Genomic DNA, 18,450 nt, shown 5'->3' on the forward strand with positions numbered 1-18,450 from the left:
CTTTTGGTAGGTTTAATTTTGAACACCAACTTATGGTGTTAATGATAAAATGTCCCACCAACTTTTGGTAGGTTTAATTTTAGATACCAACTTATGGTTTATTTAATAAAATGCCCTACCAACTTTTAGTAGGTTTAATTTTAAATACCAACTTATGGCATAAATGATAAAATGACCTACCAACTTTTGGTAGGTTTAATTTTAAATACCAACTTATGGTATAAATGATTATTTGGAAAAGTGTCATCTATCAATTTAACCTATTATTGCCAACTTATGGCAAATTCATAAATGAAATCAAATAAGGTTCATAATTCAAATAAAGGAAATCAACTTATGATTTCTTTAATTGAAATGACCTATATATCAAAGAATCAAGATTTGCACAAAACAGATTTTCAAACCACACACTGCGCACAGATTTTTCAACTCTGATTTCACCTATCAAATGAGGTCGAAATGCAACGAAATTTTATATACAATGTCACAACACCTCAATAAACACTATATCAAAATTTCAGAGCAAAATTCAAAGTTTAAAGCAGTCTGCTAATCTCGGACAGATTAGGGTCTTGAAAATCCTGCAGTTTGAAGTCCTTGATTGTAGAGGCTCGCATTGGAGAAGATTGTTGTAGCAAAAAAAATAACAGGAAAGCTTGATGATTGATGAACTTGATAGCAAGAAGTTTCTCCCCTTTTCTTTCTCTCTTTTTCTTTTTCTTCCCCCCTAGCTCTCTATTTTTGCTCTCTTCCCTTAGCTCTCTCCCCTAGCTCTATCTTGCTCTCCTCCTTTAGCTCTCTCCCTTAGCTCTCTATTTATAGGAAATTAGGAGCTACCCATCCATTGAATGACCAACCATGGCAACCTAAGTGGAGTCACCACCATTGAATAACCAATTTGCACTAAGTAAGTGGATTCACCACCATTGAATGTAAATGGAGTCACCACCATTGAATTTGCACTAAAATGATGGATTCACCACCATTGAATGTAAATGGAGTCACCACCATTGAATTTAAGTGGAGTTGCACATCAATTTGCACTAAAATGATGGTGATGCATGGAATGATGTCAAGAGAGATATACATATATGTGTATATATGTATAGGTGGAAATAGTAATGGGTTTGACAAATCATGTGGTGGGCTTTCAAATGATAATCAAGACATTGGTCAAGATGGTAGTGGACACAAGCAAATTAGCTCTTCATGAAATGGGCCAACAAATGTTGAACATAGGTTGGTATGAATTGGGCTAAGATATGAGTATTTGTGGGCTTAAGAATCCAAGAAAGAGAATATTTATGGGCTTATAGGTACAACAAATGTGTTTTTTTGCATTTTTGTGTTTTTTCTCATTTTTGTATTTTTTTGTATTTTAGCCGGACGAAAATCGGGTACTACACTTATTAATCGAGGTTGAGGAAGAATATCAAAATAAACTTGAGAAGAGTGATGATAATGAAAAGTGGATATCACCAAATTCGCATACACCCTAGTGATGAATGGAAGACAACATTCAAAATGCGTAAAGGCCTTTATGAGTGGGTTGTGATGCTGTTTTGCTTGTCTAATGCGCTGAGTACCTTCACACGGTTCATGAACCAGATTTTATGCCCTTTCATTGGCAAATTTGTCGTCATTTATTTCGACAACATCTTAATCTACATTGCTTATTCCAATTCGCATCTTCATCATCTTAGAGAGGTACTGCTGGTTCTGTGGAGGGAAAGACTTTTCGGGGGCCTCAACAAATGCACTTTTCCGGAAGAAAAAATCTTGTTGTTGAGGTATAATATTTCAACAGGTGGGATCACGATTGATGATGCTAAGGTTGCTGCGATTCATGAATGACCCAAACCACGAACACTACCACGCCCCGACCCTCGGAGCATGAGGAAAAGGAGAAAAATGACACAACAACACCACACACAACAATAAATCAAGCGTAAAATGGGATAGCATCTCCCTATAAATTGGAGAATGCCTCCCTGCAAAAAAAAAATATAAAAGAAATTCAAATATGACATAATATCCAACAGAATCCAAACATCTAATCCAAACCAAGATCCTCATGGCCTATATCCATCTCCATACTATCCGATACAGGAGTCCCAAAAACCCGGAGCACCCTCATGGTCATCCAACATAAATCCAGAAATACAATCTCATAATACATAAATATATATCCAAATCAAATAAAAGACATCCAAAGTCCAAAACATAAGTCAATCATCCGCCCAGGCCACCACGATCACGCCCCCTCCTACTGATCTGGAGGACCTACATCAGAAGCAGACTCACCTGAAGGGATAAGAAATCAGGGTATGAGTCGAATGCCCAAGTAGGGATATAAATAGAGTATAAATAAAGACTGAAGTTTCAATAAAGTAAATGTAGCAATATGTCCATGATAAAATATGCACCCGGATTATCCAACCGAACCTCCAAACTCACCTCCAATGATCAACCAACAATATCTCATCATTCTCGAGCATTTACAAGCACCAGATATCTGAAACATCGGTAAATACTCAAGAACGTTAAATATCATACACAAAAGTCCCAATCACAGGGAACCCTCTTGTCCTAATATCCTCTCAAGAGTCCCAATCACAGGGCACCCTCTTGAGTCCATAATCTCGTATATCCACACAAGAGACCCAATCACTGGGAATCCTCTTAGTCCAATATCACATAAACCCCCAATCCACCAACACCTAATGTGAAACAACCGAGTCTATACCCGGTTATCCACCATGCCGCTAATAATGCACAAAAGAATACAATGTGCACATACATCAACATTTCATGAAGAACATTTCAAACATGTCAATCAAGCTTGACATTTCCAAGTTTAATGTACAATGAATAATCAATTATAGAGATAGCAAATAATAGGAATAAAATAGGGTCTTAGCCCTCTTTGGAACAAACAAAGAGTAGCCCAAATGGACTTACTAAACCAAATAATAATATGATATCCAAGAAGAGGAAATTCAAGGCATCTTTGCGAAATTTGAAGAATCCAACAAAAATGGGGAAAATCCCTACCTCAAAGCAATTTGCAAGTTCTAACCACAAAAACAACGTATACTCGGTGCAAATTCACTAACCTATTCAATGAAATAAGCTCCATCAATATTTTCATGTTCACCAATCACTCAAGTCTCACATTCCATACTCTAAAATCCAACCCATTTCTTAGAAATCCACATTCTACCTTAAATTCAAAGGTTAAACAATCTAATCCCACCATATATTATTTATCATGTCAACCCAACCTTAATTAGAACAATTTGAGACAATAAATCTTAACTTGAAACTAATTAGTGCCACCAAATGAAGAAATCAAACTCTCCTCTTGGATTGGTTCACAACCCACACTTGAACCTAGTAGTAGAACATGATTAGAATCTAATTTGAGCTATTAGGTAAAGAAAAACTCAATTTGAATCAAAACCTCCATGACCCATTTAATCCACAAACCCTAGGTTCAAAGACTTACCTTAATCCCTTCTCTTTCTATAAGCCAATGAAGGGGGTGTAGACTCCTACCAAATAAAGCCTTGGTCAGCCGGAAAGCTCACCAGAATTTTGTCGCAGTGGAGCTACCGAGTGGAATTTGAGTGTGTAGGAAAGAAGCCAAAAGCTTCTCCTTTTTTTTTTCTTTTTAAAATTGTTTTCGGGTGAAGGTATGCGCCTTCGCCCATTCCTATATTTTTATTTTTATTTTTTTGTTTTTGTTTTTGTTTTACGATCATTTATTTTGTCATTTTACTTATTTGACCCCAACTTCATTTCAAATATTCTTTAAGCCCTTCTAATAATTCTTTTTACCCCACAATTTTACTCTTTTCATAACTAAGCCCTTTTTATTTATTTATTTATTTTGTAGGACGGGGTATTACAAACACTGTTTGAACTATGCAACTTCCACGGTTTGGCTTTGTTTTACCACAGGTTTATTGCTAACTTCAATTCTACAATGGCATCCCTTACAGACTGCATGAAGGGACAAAGAGTCTTGTAAAACCGTGACGCTACTCTCTTTTTTCAACAAATCAAAAGAGTTCTTATCAATGCACCTCTAATCATTTTACAGAATTTTACCCAACCTTTTGAGCTCCATTGCGATGTTTCCAAGGTAGGAATCGGAGCTATTTTGAGTCAACATGGCAAACCAGTTGCCTTCTTCAGTGAGAAATTTTCTGGAGCTAAACTTAACTACAATGTCTACAATATGGGATTTTATGCTATCGTGCGAGCTCTCCACCACTAGTATTGCTACTTAATTCATGATGAATTTGTGTTATACTTGGATCATGAGGCTCTCAAGCACATTAACAACCAATCCAAACTTTCTTTTTATTACGTGACATGGGTGAATTTTCTCCAGAGATTCACGTTCACTGTTAAATACACTGCGGGTTCCTTGAATTGGGCTGCTAATGTACTCAGCTGTCGTGCCTAATTTATTTCCATATTACACACTCAAGTGGTGGGTTTTGAAATTCTGAAGACTCTATATCCCTCAGGCCCTATTTCTCAGATGTATTGGCTATCATTTCAGCTCGGAAACCCTTTGAATTTCACCTCCTTGATGGTTTCTTGTTTTGTGGGAACCAATTGTGCATACCTAATTGTAGTTTACGTCTTCTTATTATTAGGGAAGTATATAATGCCAACCATATGGGGTGTGACAAATCTTTTGCAGTGGTCGCCAGTTCTTATTTTTGGCCATTTATGCGTCGCGAGATCTATCGTTATGTTGATAGTTGTCATATTTGTCAAGTGTCTAAAGGTACGTCCACTAATGCAGGCTTATATATGCCCTTTCTGATCCCTTCATTGCCTTGGACAGTGTACCAGCAAGGGTATGATGCTATCTATGTGGTTGTTGATCGTTTCTTCAAAATGGTTCATTTTATGCCCTGTAAAAAGACTATGGATGCCAGTCGTGGAATTGTATTTTTGCGATGCTTATCGCCTCAACGGCCAACCCCTATCTATCGTGTCTGATCATGACACTCGTTTTATCTTTCACTTCTGACAGAGTTTGTGGAAACTCACCCATATTGAACTCAAATTCAACAATGCCTACCACCCTCTTATGGATGGTCAGACCGAGGTTATTAATTTGTTATTGGGGAATTTATTGCACAGTCTAGTAGCAGATCATTTGACATCTTGCGACCTTTGTTTATGTCACGTGGAGTTCGCCTTGAATTCCTTTGTCAACCGCAGCATGGGCTTGAACCCCTTTTATATTGTTTATAGCCTGTCTCGACAGACCCCCTTGGATTTACTTCCTACCCTAGATTTGACGCGCGTGCACGGTAAGGCTATCAATTTTATCATCAACCTTCAACAATTTCATCACGCTACCAAGCAACGTCTTCTTGACTCCATTGGCAAATACAAGCAAGCTATAGATAAAAAACGTTACCATCTTGAATTTGATGTGGGGACTTTGTTTGGGCGGTTCTCACCAAAGATAGATTCTTGCCTGGTGCTTATAGTAAACTCTCATCTCTAAAGATTGGTCCTCTGGAAATCGTCGTCAAAATTAACACCTATGCCTACCGCTTAAAGCTTCTCAGCCATATTCAAACCAACGACGTGTTTGAATATGAGCATAAGAATGCCTAGTCTTACTTGTCTAAATTCTATTTCTCTTGTTTTATTTCGTAGTGTTTGTATTGGGCTTGCATCCTTCTTTCCTCTTGTTAGCTGGACTTTTAATGTTGGGCTTGTCTTTCGATTTTGGCCCATGGTTCTAGGTTTTGTTTGTTATCCCCTTCGTGTAATAGTTAGTTGTTAAAATTGAAACGAGAAAGCTTTCTCAGCCGTTCTTCCTTCTTACCTTGGTATTCAGTGAAATCAACAAGGCTGAGGTTGTATTTACTACTCTTTACCGTGGTATTCTATTTGGAATCAACAGGGTTAAGGTAGCATTTACATTAAAGAGGAAGTTTAACACCTTAAAAACTACCTTCTGTCAGAAGGTAGAGTTAATGAAGTTGAACTGATGGAAGGAGAAGGGAGAGGCCCACTGCCACTGCCCACCGTAAACACCTGAGGAGCTCCGCTACTAATTCGCATTTGCTATCGCCCTGATTTCCTACACTATGTATAACCTCTATCGGATCGCCCTTATTTTCGTAGACATGTTTGAATTGATGTCATAAATTGTGTATAGAAGAAAATGGGATAAACAAGATGGGAAGGCCATATCACGCATCCCACATCGAAAAGATGTGGTTTGGTGAAGTGCTTTATATGATTGGACAATCCTAACATTGGTAAGTCGATTTTTCAATGGTTAGTTAGGCTCATGACAATTGGTATTAGAGTCAAAGTACATCTCACTGGTGTGGCTGCATTGTGGGCTGCACGTTACGAGCTCGGCTGCGTAAAGGGCTACATATTGACCCCGTGAAAATGGATACTAAGGGAAAGACCTAGCCGCCTAAAAGCCTTAGGCATATTGCAGCTGATGCGAACATCGATGCAGAAGCGTGGTGGTTTGTCATGCATTGAAAAGTTGCGGAAGCGTAGTGGTTTGTAAGATTGGACAATCCTAACATTTGTAAATCGATTTTCCAATGATTAGTTAGGTCCATGACAGAGAATGTTTGAATTGGTGTCATGAATTATAACATTCTGCTTCCTGATGTTGGGATCTTCCTACCATGTTGATAGGTGCGGCTTTGTGTCAATGAGCACTTACATGCTAATATGCAAAAATCATTACCTAATAGATCTGCTTTAAAAACCGGATCGTGTCGGTTGGTCTGATCAGAAAACCGATGACCCGGTCACCAAGCCGGCACGATTCTGTCAATATTACCATTTGAGCATGTGATCTGGAGAAAACTAGTAAAATTGGGCGGTTGGACCAAAAACCCGATGACCCGACAGGTTTTATATAAACCGAAGAGATTTTTTAGGGCTAAATGACTGTAAAACATTGGATTATTTTGTAATTTCATAATATGTATTTCATTTTTTTCCATATAATATGATAATATCAATATATGTATATTAAATAGCACTTATCACTTGTCAAAATATATCAATATAATCAATATGTCAATATGTCAATATAATATATTATTATTATATTGTCAAATGTCAATATTACATATAGATTTTTTGGACGATCATATTTCATTATTTTGGTAATTATTTTTATTTTTTAACATTAAGTTTAATTATAATATATATTTTTTATTTTTTAATTGAATTTACGGTTCAATCAATGACTTACTGGTTGAACTAGTGACCCGATCCCTTGCCTAGGTGGATGTCATTGGTTTTAAAAATATTACCTCATAGGCATCCTGAAACGAGTCTACTGGCGTCCATGAAGGTGAGGACATAAACCATTGGCATGCACATATAATTATTATTAATTTCCTAGGTAAATCATTACTTTTTGACTTCTCATTATAACTTGCTTGAGTTTTGAGTGAAAATCAGGGGACCCACATAGGGTCTAGGGTGGACACTTGCCCTATCTGAATTTTGAAAAATATAAATATATATATATAATAGTTTGCAGCTGTAACTGCAACATGCATGCAGATCTTGTTTTACTACTACAGCACGTGTTCTATTCTCATTCTCATGCGCAGTAGTAAAGAATTTGACTCTTTTTTTTTTCTTACCCTTTTATGCGCAGTAGTAAAGAATTTGACTCCTTTTTTTTTCTTTCCCTTTTTTAAATTTTGCTTAATAAGAAACTAATAAAGGGTGTATTCATCTAAAATATTAAGAATTTATCTTTTTTATTTTGCGAACTTCATTAATTTTGCTTAATAAGAAACTAATAAAGGGTGTATTCATCTAAAATATTAAGAATTATCTTTTTTATTTTGCGAACTTCATTAATTTTGCTTAATAAGAAACTAATTAAGGGTGTATTCATCTAAAATATTAAGAATTTATCTTTTTTATTTTGCGAACTTCATTGATGACATCGTCTAATGAGAAGCTAACCAAATTGTTTCTTATTTAATTTATTCGTCTAAATATTGTAATTGCATTCATCTTGAAATAGGAATATGTTTTGCAAAGTATGAGGTCTCTATGTATTCCGTGATATTTTTTATTTTTCACTTTATTTTGTTATATAATCAATGAGAATTAGTTAATTTTTTAATAAATAGTTCTAAAAAATATTTCAGGGGCAGCCTACCAACTTTTCACCCCTTCACAAAAAACCTGGGTCCAGCCCACCTCAATACTCGACAACTTCTTGACCTGAATGTAGCATTGGAGGGCAAAAATGTTGTTTCAAGTATGTTTTTGGCTAGAGCGATACTAATAATATCTTTTCTTTAGTTACAAGTATATTTGGAAGCTAAATCTAATGATGAACTTAATTTTTGATTCAATTACAATGAACTTCTAGTAGCAGAGGCCGAACTACATATTTTTGAGGGTGGTGTTGCAACCTTATGACAGGTACCTTGGACTTCAATGAAATTAGCAGAGACCTTCTCCAGTTACACTTCTGATTGTTATGGTAAGCTACCTCATTTGGCTGATGATGGTAACAACTAACAAGTGGCCTCATTCATGTGTCGTTTATTCTATGATCGAACATTTTAATGAAATTGTAAAAAGAAAAATAGCTACATAGAAATAAAATTTTTGAAGAAAGTTCAGTTTCGCATAAGCCGCAGAAGCTCAAGTTACGACCTTGAACAATAGTATCTGGGAAGGAGAGCAGAGCAATCCTGAAGCATTTGCCCCAACAACTGAAAGATCACAAACACTGCATAGCTGCCCTTCCTGGCTCAGCACAAACCGAGAACTACAATAAGGGCAGGAAACATCATTCTGTCCACTGTAAATTGGCACATAAGTCGCTCCACAAGTCACAAATGGGTTTCTAAAATCGTAATTGAGCTCATATGCATCGTTCATCTCTCTCTCAGCAGCTTGCAGCACTTGCCTTGCTGTCTTTGCTTGGGTCTCATTTGGGGGGTTTGTCTCTAGTAGCCGCTGGGCAAAATTAGCAGCAGTGGCGAGGTTCTTTGCCTTGAAGCACAGAGTCATTGCATTTAGCAAAGCAAGGCGTAAGTGAGGCCACTGCAGGTTGCAATGGGTGAAATAGGCTGCAAGTTCCTGCTGACGTACTGGATTATCTTTTAATTCCCTCCTCTTTAGTTCCATTTTCAAACCCAGAACATATTCTTTGACTGTAATAATCAGCTCCCTGACTTCATCCACTTCCCTCCTCGACTCAACAACAATCAGAGGAATGGTATGAAGAATGCTAATGAAGACATGAAGAGCCTCATTGAATTTCCCAGAAGTAGTTGCCTTATAGCCCATCTGAAGTTTCTCCTCCAACTGAGAGAGATTGAACACAAGTGCTGGTGGCACCCTCACATTAGGGATAGCTGACTCATTCCATCCTCGTCCAATTGCGAGTGATGTAACAGGAGCTAATGGAAAAGCACGTACATAGGAATGGCTGCCAGCGTGAAGATCAAGAAACATGGATTTCAATGGACCAAAGTTTCTTATTCCAAGTTGCATGCTGAGCAGCCGCATTGCAGTGTCAAAATTGCCAGCTGAAGCATGTTCAGCAGCGAGTGAAGATCTCTTGATCCAAATATGGCTAAGAGGCATGCCAGAAGTTGGTGCCACAAACACAGAAGAACGAGCATTGGTGGAAGCCTTAGGTGTGTCTGTCTCAGGGGGAAGTTCCAAATCTTCACGTTCCCTGCATCCCTCTTCTTCGTTATCATCCCACATTGCCGGCTACAAGGAAAATATGAAATGATAAAGACGAAAAAATGGAGGTAATAGGAAAAAAGTGGTCAGAAGGTTAACCTCTTCTTCGATCTCTCCTCTCCAGCCATATCCACGAAGATAGGCTGGACCGAAGTCCTCGACATGCATACAAGCATACTCCATAGTCCCTCTATGCTCGGGCAGCCTATTCAACTCCTCATGCAAGGTCTCCCGATTCCTGAACCTAAAATGGGGCCATTGATTCTGCCGAGGTGGAATAACGGGTGGCCAGGAGTCCAAGAATGTCATTTGTGCTTGCCTTGCTGCACCTGTAGGAAGTCTAGTCTTGCCGAGCTATAGAATTACGATGATAAAATTACACGTCGAAAAGGAAAAAATAATAACAATAATTGCAAACTGCGGCCAACAGACGATACATATTTATTAAACATAATAGATACCTGGTCGCTCCAGCGCATATTTAATTTACACTTTGCAGCACCCCTGCCAACATTATCCAGCCCACCTTTAAAGATGCCTTTCATGATTCCCAGAAGAGGCCAATCACCAGCACACATTATTGGAGTCAGGGGCATCAAAAGGGAGGGTACCTTACCCTTTGGTAGAGATGGAATATTATCTCCCAACTCAGCGGCTAATCGCTCAGCTGTATCTTGTAGACCATGGGTTTTAGCGGTGATATAAGCAAGAGGTAAGTGGCCCACATTCTCCAAGATCTTGACACGTTCCTGGACATCACCCAGATATAGGGTGTTATGAAACCGACCCATGACATCATTCTTCACTTTTGCGTTTTTCAGCATCTTCGACAACTTCTCCATATTACCAGTTATGAGATAAAGGAAAGACAATCTCTCAAAACTCTTCGTCCTCTGATAGGCATACTCCACAATACCTGCATTGCCTTGGCGAAGTGCTTCCACCCCCAATTTATACCAGTGATCTTTCTCATCAATCTCCTTAGCTGATGCAACAGCAATTTGAATGTTTCCACTCTCCAGTGCCAAATTGAAACGAGTTTTGTCATCCTTAACAAAATGGAGAGCTACTTCAGGAAATCCCTTCTGTTGCAGATAAGCAATCATTGCCTGCCCACGAACCCGTGAGTTCCTAATCATGCTCACAACATGATCATACCTCTGCCACAACAGAGACAGCTTGTACATATATTCAGTTGCATCAATAACTATTGACCTATTCTTCCCATCGCGATCCAAGCAAAAGAGGGTGTTTCCAGAAACCTTTGTGATGTATATTGGGACATCGAGGGTTCTGATTATCCCACTATCTCCATTTGGGAGACAGTATTTAACGTGATTAAGAGTTGTATAAATGAAAACACCCTTATCATCCCATGCACCACTTTTTACACGAATTGTCTCTTGAAGAGTGCATTGATGTACAAGCTTCTTGCTAGCAATGATGATGGCATGTTTGCTGAGCAAGGCAACACTCTCCATATCATTAGACCAAACAACATACTTGATAAAAGGTGTGTGAAGTTCACCAAGAACTGCACTCTGCTGGAGATCAAAAATTTGCACCCTATCCACTGCCCTACACAACATGTTACCTGTACCAGCATAGAATATTGCATCTGCATGAAATTTGAGTTCAACATTTTTAACAGCCTCATTTTTCAGGTTCTTCACTATAACTTTGTTGCCAATTTTGTCAAGCACCGCAAACCTATTCCGAGCAATAAATACAGCTGATCCCCCGATACCTCTTTTTGCCTCTTGCATGTTATCACCCCTACCAACGTTGCTGCTAGGGATGATATATAACTCATAGGATCCACCATCCACATCTGAGCAGAGAAGGACAGCATTTTCAGTAGGACTATAAGAAAGGGTCCTTGGGCTCTGGTTCAAGCTGAATGACCCAGGCTGTCTGATTGGAATAACTTGTGTGTCCTTTTGAGTTGAAAACTCAAAGAATCTCAGAAACCGGTCTTTGGCATAGAGCAAAGAATCACCACTTACTGCAAAGGCATGTCTCTCTCTCTCTAACTTAAAAACAATCATTCCGCTGTCATGTCCAGCAGCTAGGAGATTCATCTCAGGGTGACATGAAAGAATCCAAAATTGGTCATGCTTCCATCGGAAAGTCTGAACACCAGTTCGCTTAGTGACATCCCACACGCGGATGCTTCTGTCCTCTGAATTGGAAACAATGATATCCTGTTTGGCATGGAACAGAACACATGAAACATTATTCATGTGCCCACTCAAGGTGCCCACTTCCCAAGCCTTTGTGTCTGAAAAGAACATGCATAATCACCTCAGTTGTAGAGCTTTAGAACATGGACAAAAAGGGTTTTTCTAGCTGAATATTAGCCTACTAGGGCCAAAAATACAAGAAACCAAACGATGCATATAAATTTTAAAAAAAGTACGAGATAATTAGAATCTATTGACTCGGAAGAGTCATCTAAGGTTAGAGACTCCTCACTCCTCAGACACTAATTCTGTCAAAACTTTCCTTATAAAAGATATACCAACTTTCGACAAAATACGAATCAGACTATGACTTTGACAATACTTGATAATATATCATAGTATAAAATTAATAATAGTAGCTACAAATTATGATTTTGAAATTCAGGCCTGACAAATACGTAAAGTAAGAAAATATAAAAAAAACATACTCAAATCCAGCCAGAAAAGACTTATAAAGTTCAAAATAAATCATAATTCTAGGATATTTGCATCACCTGATGCAGAATGCCAGAATCCACACACAAAAAAGAAGAAGGTTTCTAACGATTTTCTCTGTACCAATTTTGAGGCAACACTAAACTTCTGTTTCCATCACAGAGCAGGGAATTGAATGTTGAATATAAACACAACAACTATGTTCTAATTGCTAACGAAGTAAATTTCAATAGATAATGCCATAGATAAGGACCAATAAATTAAAAAAAATGCAGACTTTCAAATATAATTACCGTTCATGCACCACAACTTCACTTGGTGGTCATCTGCACCTGAGACAATCAAAGGCAGAGTAGGATGGAAAGCAGCCCAGTTGACTCCCCGTTCATGACCTTCCAAGACATACTTAACAACAGCGTCCACACTGCCAAACGGATCTGTGTTTTTCTGACTCAACCGTAGGATGTCATCTGCAGGGAAGACAGTCTTCTTTTTCAGGGCACCAATATCCCAAACACGTACAGTATGATCTAGAGAGGCTGATACAACAAGGTCTTCTTTGGGGTGGAATGAGGCACACATAACATAGTGATTGTGGCCCGTCAATACAGAAATGCAAGTGCGAGACTGCCAGTTCCATATGCGAATAGTCTGATCATCACTGGCACTCACAATCCATGGATACTCGTGATGAAACTGCACAGTGCGAATGTAATCAAGGTGTCCAAGAAGTGTAAATAGGCACTGATGCAACTTATAGTTCCAAACTTTGATCTTGTAATCACCTCCTGCAAAAGCCAGAAAGCTTACAGTGCACGCAAGGCATAAACAACTTCTTCCCATAAGCAATGGGAAATTAGATCAGAAAGCAAACACGATATTCCACTTCAAGAATATTTACAATCCTCAAATCTTTTCAGAAGTGATACAATTAGATAAAGAAAAAACAAAGTTTGGAGCATAGCAACAAAATTCAACCAAAGAACAATTCATTTCTCGACTGACATTGACAGCGCCAGCTATTTTTGAGGCTACGAGCCCTTGGCTGTTATACCAGATATCTGGTACAAATCATGTCTTCATCAAAGCTAGATGTACCCGTAACAAAAAATACTGTACACATAATCTTGATAAATATAAGTTTTATTTCACAATGACGCTTAGGGAGTAGAGTCAATATGACATTGCACAAGGTCAATGCACAAACTCGAATGAAGCAACAGTCGGTGGAAGGTGAGTGAAATCAAATCCTGTTTCCATAATGTATAATACACAAGAACAATAAAACTGAGAGTCTTGACATGATGATATGTCTATTCCCCTCATTATGGTCTCCACTGAGCTGATCCAATTTACTACATGAAGGTAAAACAATCACAAATTCTGAAACCACATTCCCCTTTCTCGTTCATTGAGAGAATCCATGAAACGTACACAGAGCTTAGAAGCCAAGATCTACAGAAATCGACAATCAACCAGCCAAAACAGGCACATTCATGATATCGTTCCATAAAATTATCACAGGAACAAGCACGGTCATAATCCACAGATCAACCAATATAATCAACAAAAATGATGACGAGAATCATAACATCATGCATAGAGCAGGCACTAGCCAGCAAGAGAATCTAAAATGAAAGGGGAAAAAAGGATCGTACCTCCAGACACAAAAAGTGGTTGAGATTTGTGGAAATGAACGCCACGAACGGGCCCAACATGTTCGTCAAACCTGTCTATCAGAGTTCCCATTCGATAGTCCCATAGCTGGATCACGCCGCTTTGAAGACTCGCCAGGATCCATGGCCGCTTGCTGTGGAAACTCAGTCCCTTCACTCTGATACTATTCGTCTCAAATTTTGTCAACATTTTCTTCAATCAAACAAAACTCTTCAAATCTATAAACAACCACAGACAAACAGAGAAGCACCCTCAGACACTAGATCAAATCAGAACAATAATTGTTAAATACAGAGGGCCAAAATTCCGTAACAGTTTACTGAAATCATCCAAGATACAGAATTGAATTTTCTTGGTGATCAAACAGGCTGAGAATTCAAAATCACAGGAGGTCAATCGATAACAGATCTAGGAAATCCGATGGTTTTGAGGGAGAGAAAATTGACGACGATTTTACCTCAGATCAGATGAAGGAATCAAGAGTAGCTCTCTATCGCATCTGAAATCACCCCCAACAAATGCACTTCGATAAGAGAGTGTTCGTTTTTGTTTGTTTAGACTTTAGAGGGAAGTTGAGTTTGTCTTTAGAGCTAGGAGGGAAGTTGGGTTTGTTTTTAGAGCGAAAATTGGAGGACAGTTTTGTAATTTTAAATCGAGTATGGTAGAGAATTTTTTTTTTTTTTTGTTTTCATTTTCCTTTCAAGTTCAAGAGATGTCAAATTTTTTTAAAATATCACATAAAATTACATTTGCGGTTGGAATCGAACTTCGGACACACATGAAAAATTGCATAACAATTTAGGGTTCATCGAGTTATCATGAACCTGATTCTTAAGGGGGTTGAAACCAACATTTTACTCCATGATATCAAATATTAAACTTAACGTCACAAAAAAGCCAAAAAAATTACAAATATCGGACTACACCATACTAAACTAGACGACACCAAAATATACTCGGGCAAACTAAACAAACAAAAAAAAAACAATGATTTTGAATCAATTCATAGGAGACTGATCTCTATCGGATCTACGAAGCACATTCCTGTGCACCAAATATATATCACCGAAACAAACAAAAATAATCAATGATCAATAAGTCTCGACATATGGATAAAATATAATTTTGAGTGAAAGAAAACTTTAATCAAAACCTAATTAAAAGTTCAAAACAAAGATACCTATTTCTCATGAACCTGATTCAATCGAACAATTTATTGTGATAATGAACGTAATTTGTGAATCCAATTAAAGAAATTTGTCAATCTCCAAACCCAAAGCAAATCATGCATAGGAGAAATGCAGTGAGCTTCTACTATCTGAGTTTTTCATGGGTGTAAGCTGTGCAATGCATCACTATGGACAAGCCTCACCAAAGCCCAAACCACATTTAACTCAGTGGTATTTACTGTAGAAATAATAAGAAAAATTTCCACCAAAAAACTAGGTTACAGCTTCAAAGAACAGACCCTGAGGTTGTAAGTGCCCTCTTTGGCACACGGTAAGAACATTGGTCCAGCCAACAACAACCTAGGCATCAAGTGCAAATTGTAACAGAAGAAAAGAGGCACATAAAAGACAGCAGGATGCACTACTACAAAAGGTTTACTTACCTTGACAGTCTTATCGTCATACATGATCCACTTTTCATGCTCGTGATCAGACAAAATTAAATAAATAAATAAATAAAGAAGACCTTTATTTTCAAGCATAAAAAGATGAAGACCTTTATTTTGGCTTGAAAATGGAAATACTTAGAAAGTCTTCTTCCATTTATCATAAGAAAATGTTTCATATGTTCTTTACTAAACCTATGATCGGAAAGTTGAACTGCATCATTTATTACCATTCCTGCTTTTGTCATACTCGTATTTATTTTATTTCTTTCACTTTGTTTTCAAGAAACAAGATTTCACAACATTAAAATCCATATGGATTGAAAAAAATTCTTTTAAAATAAATAAATAAATAACAAAAAAATTCTTTTAAAATGACCCTATGTGGCGACATCCTATCGCCACAAAATGAGTTTCATACTCAATTCATTTTCCATGGCGATAATATGGTATGCCACTAAAAGTAACATTGTGTGGCGACTTCTTGTCGCCGCTAAACTATTTTCCGGCGACAATCCTATCGCCGTAACATACATACATTATATGGCAAACTTTACGTCGCCGCAAAAAATCAATGATATTTAGCGGTGATACTTTTGTCGCCATAATAGACTAATATTTTACGGCATCAAAAATGTCGCCACAAAAGGTTCACCATTTTACGGTGACATATATTGTCGCCGCAAATACCTTTTGTGACAGAACCTTTTGTGACACTTTACGACGACTGATTTATGTTGTCGCAAAATAATATTGCGGCGACATGATAATGTATATACGGCGACTTTTGTCGCCACAAAAAGTAGATCCTGTTGTAGTGACATTAAAATCCATATGGATTTCTTCCTTCTAGTACAAGACCGTGCTTAGATACCAAAATTCATAAAGAATAAGAGAATCTCACAAAATTCACATTTTCGTTTGATGTCGTCCAATACATACGACGGAAACCAAGAGATGTGGGTTTTTTTGGATCTAGACCACGATAAAGGATGCTCATATCAATCTCAGTACTTAGGGCTAGGGTTTTGAAAACTGGACCGGACCGGCCTGTTCAACCGATGATCGGGTACTTTTCCGGTTCAATAAATTTGACAGAACTGACCAGTCGAATCCGGTTTTGACCCCGATTTACCATTTAAATCGTGAACCGAAGGATTTTCAGGTTCAAGGACTGATCCGGATTTCAAAACCTTGTTTAGGGCTGCCAATGTAGCCATTATATCATTAGCACTCTCACTGTCTCACATGTATTCTGTCATCCCTAAACCCTAAACAAAAAAAAAATCACACATTTCCTTTGGAATGCATCACTGTTAACTAAATCAAGAACATTGGAGACAGATACCTGTGGTAAAAACATATGGCGGCTTGGAAAGAAAGTGATGGATATGGTTGGGCTGAGTCTGACCACAGCCACCAGACTCAGAATCACAAGCTAACTGATGATGCATCTCTACAAAATTTAAAAGTTCATCAAAGGAGCTTCTGGGAAACATAACCTGCTTGTGAAAGAAAAATAAGTTACAAGGATGAAATAAAACAATCTTCAACCTAATAAGAAATAACAAGAAGTTATCATATGATATATACCTTCATTGTTCGGAGGGCGCTTGCATTTATATTATGAAAGAATGAAGTGTACTTCAGATGTCTGGACTCCATTCCACAGCTGCAGCAATTCATTTGTTCAAAGATGTCCATTCCAAAAAGTGAATGCACCATACAAGCATCATTTGCGCAATCCCAACCTCCCGTGCAATTACTATCCAATGATTCATTATCAAAACACTTGAACCAGGTGTAAATGATCGATGAAGGCCATCGAAAAGTACAACCAATACTTCAGAAGCATCATTCATATATCTGAGCCTGTTGATTCCATCGTTTTCATCATAATTTATTACATGAAAATTCAACACTTATGACCAAGTCAAGAAAAAACACAATTTTAAATGCATGAGAGAAAAGGCACACAAATTGGTTATGTCAAACTACCCCTTGGAAAAAATTACTATTAGGATACAAATTGCTTAGAGCTATCCTCAGGCTCAACGAAGTAGGGACAACAGGTTCCCTTTGTGTATCAGCAGATGCAGTACTCAGAACCGTAAAAATATCATATAAAGCACAAACAACACAAGGATCTCCCACATGAACGTGTTCTGCAGCCGATCTCCTCAAGAACTCATCTCGAAACTGTCTTAGATTCCACAATGACTGAATTTTTGCAGGAAATAAAAGTAAATAAATATAACATTTAGAAAATATAGCAGACTATGACAAAAAGAAGATTCAATGTGTTGGGTATTGTCCAAAAAGCTGTGTTCTTTTGTCAGTGGTCTTGTCTTGTTTTTCTAGCCATTGTGGCCTTAGGCTTTTTAAGTTTGGTTGTTTCTGCAGTTGTCGAGTAGTTGGCTTATCAAGAAATCTCTAGAGAGATTGTTTGTAGTTTGTTCTTACCTTATTAACAGTTGAATAGATCAATGCATATTCAGTGTGATTTGGAGTGCTCTTTCATGATCACCCTTTTACTTATGTGGTTTCCTATTAAGTGTACTGGCTAATCTCTGGTAGTTTCACCCAGTTCCTCCGGGGACTGCACCAGGCTGGCAATTCTGATTTCTCTTGTTTGTTGTGCATCATATAGGTGCTGACTGCAATAGGGACCTTCTGCATCTATTCAATTGCTATAGGGATGATAATAGAGATTAGAGCACTCACAAT

The 18,450-nt window shown here is 37.8% G+C and overlaps 2 protein-coding genes and 1 long non-coding RNA gene across 3 annotated transcripts; all 3 read right to left on the bottom strand.

Annotated features, from left to right (window-relative positions):
- Window positions 1–2,007: 2,007 nt before the first annotated feature.
- Window positions 2,008–3,815, bottom strand: LOC119987505. The gene is made up of 3 exons (XR_005465455.1): window positions 3,509–3,815; window positions 2,458–2,515; window positions 2,008–2,304 (listed from the first exon to the last, which is right to left on the bottom strand). It is a non-coding gene; the product is annotated as an uncharacterized LOC119987505 (long non-coding RNA).
- A 4,749-nt stretch (window positions 3,816–8,564) lies between these two features.
- On the bottom strand, window positions 8,565–14,315 carry LOC119986760 (coatomer subunit alpha-1-like). The gene is made up of 5 exons (XM_038831438.1): window positions 14,090–14,315; window positions 12,725–13,219; window positions 10,215–12,034; window positions 9,853–10,107; window positions 8,565–9,780 (listed from the first exon to the last, which is right to left on the bottom strand). Exons 1-5 carry the CDS (start codon window positions 14,295–14,297, stop codon window positions 8,698–8,700), a joined length of 3,861 nt encoding a protein of 1,286 aa, XP_038687366.1. The 5' UTR covers window positions 14,298–14,315; the 3' UTR covers window positions 8,565–8,697.
- A 973-nt stretch (window positions 14,316–15,288) lies between these two features.
- Window positions 15,289–18,402, bottom strand: LOC119986926. Its single transcript, XM_038831615.1, has 8 exons — window positions 18,307–18,402; window positions 17,750–17,943; window positions 17,317–17,395; window positions 17,072–17,225; window positions 16,829–16,927; window positions 15,721–15,803; window positions 15,560–15,637; window positions 15,289–15,303 (listed from the first exon to the last, which is right to left on the bottom strand). Exons 1-8 carry the CDS (start codon window positions 18,400–18,402, stop codon window positions 15,289–15,291), a joined length of 798 nt encoding a protein of 265 aa, XP_038687543.1.
- Window positions 18,403–18,450: the final 48 nt, after the last annotated feature.

The sequence above is a fragment of the Tripterygium wilfordii genome, chromosome 20, assembly GCF_013401445.1.
Source record: "Tripterygium wilfordii isolate XIE 37 chromosome 20, ASM1340144v1, whole genome shotgun sequence".
Taxonomy (NCBI): Eukaryota; Viridiplantae; Streptophyta; class Magnoliopsida; order Celastrales; family Celastraceae; genus Tripterygium; species Tripterygium wilfordii.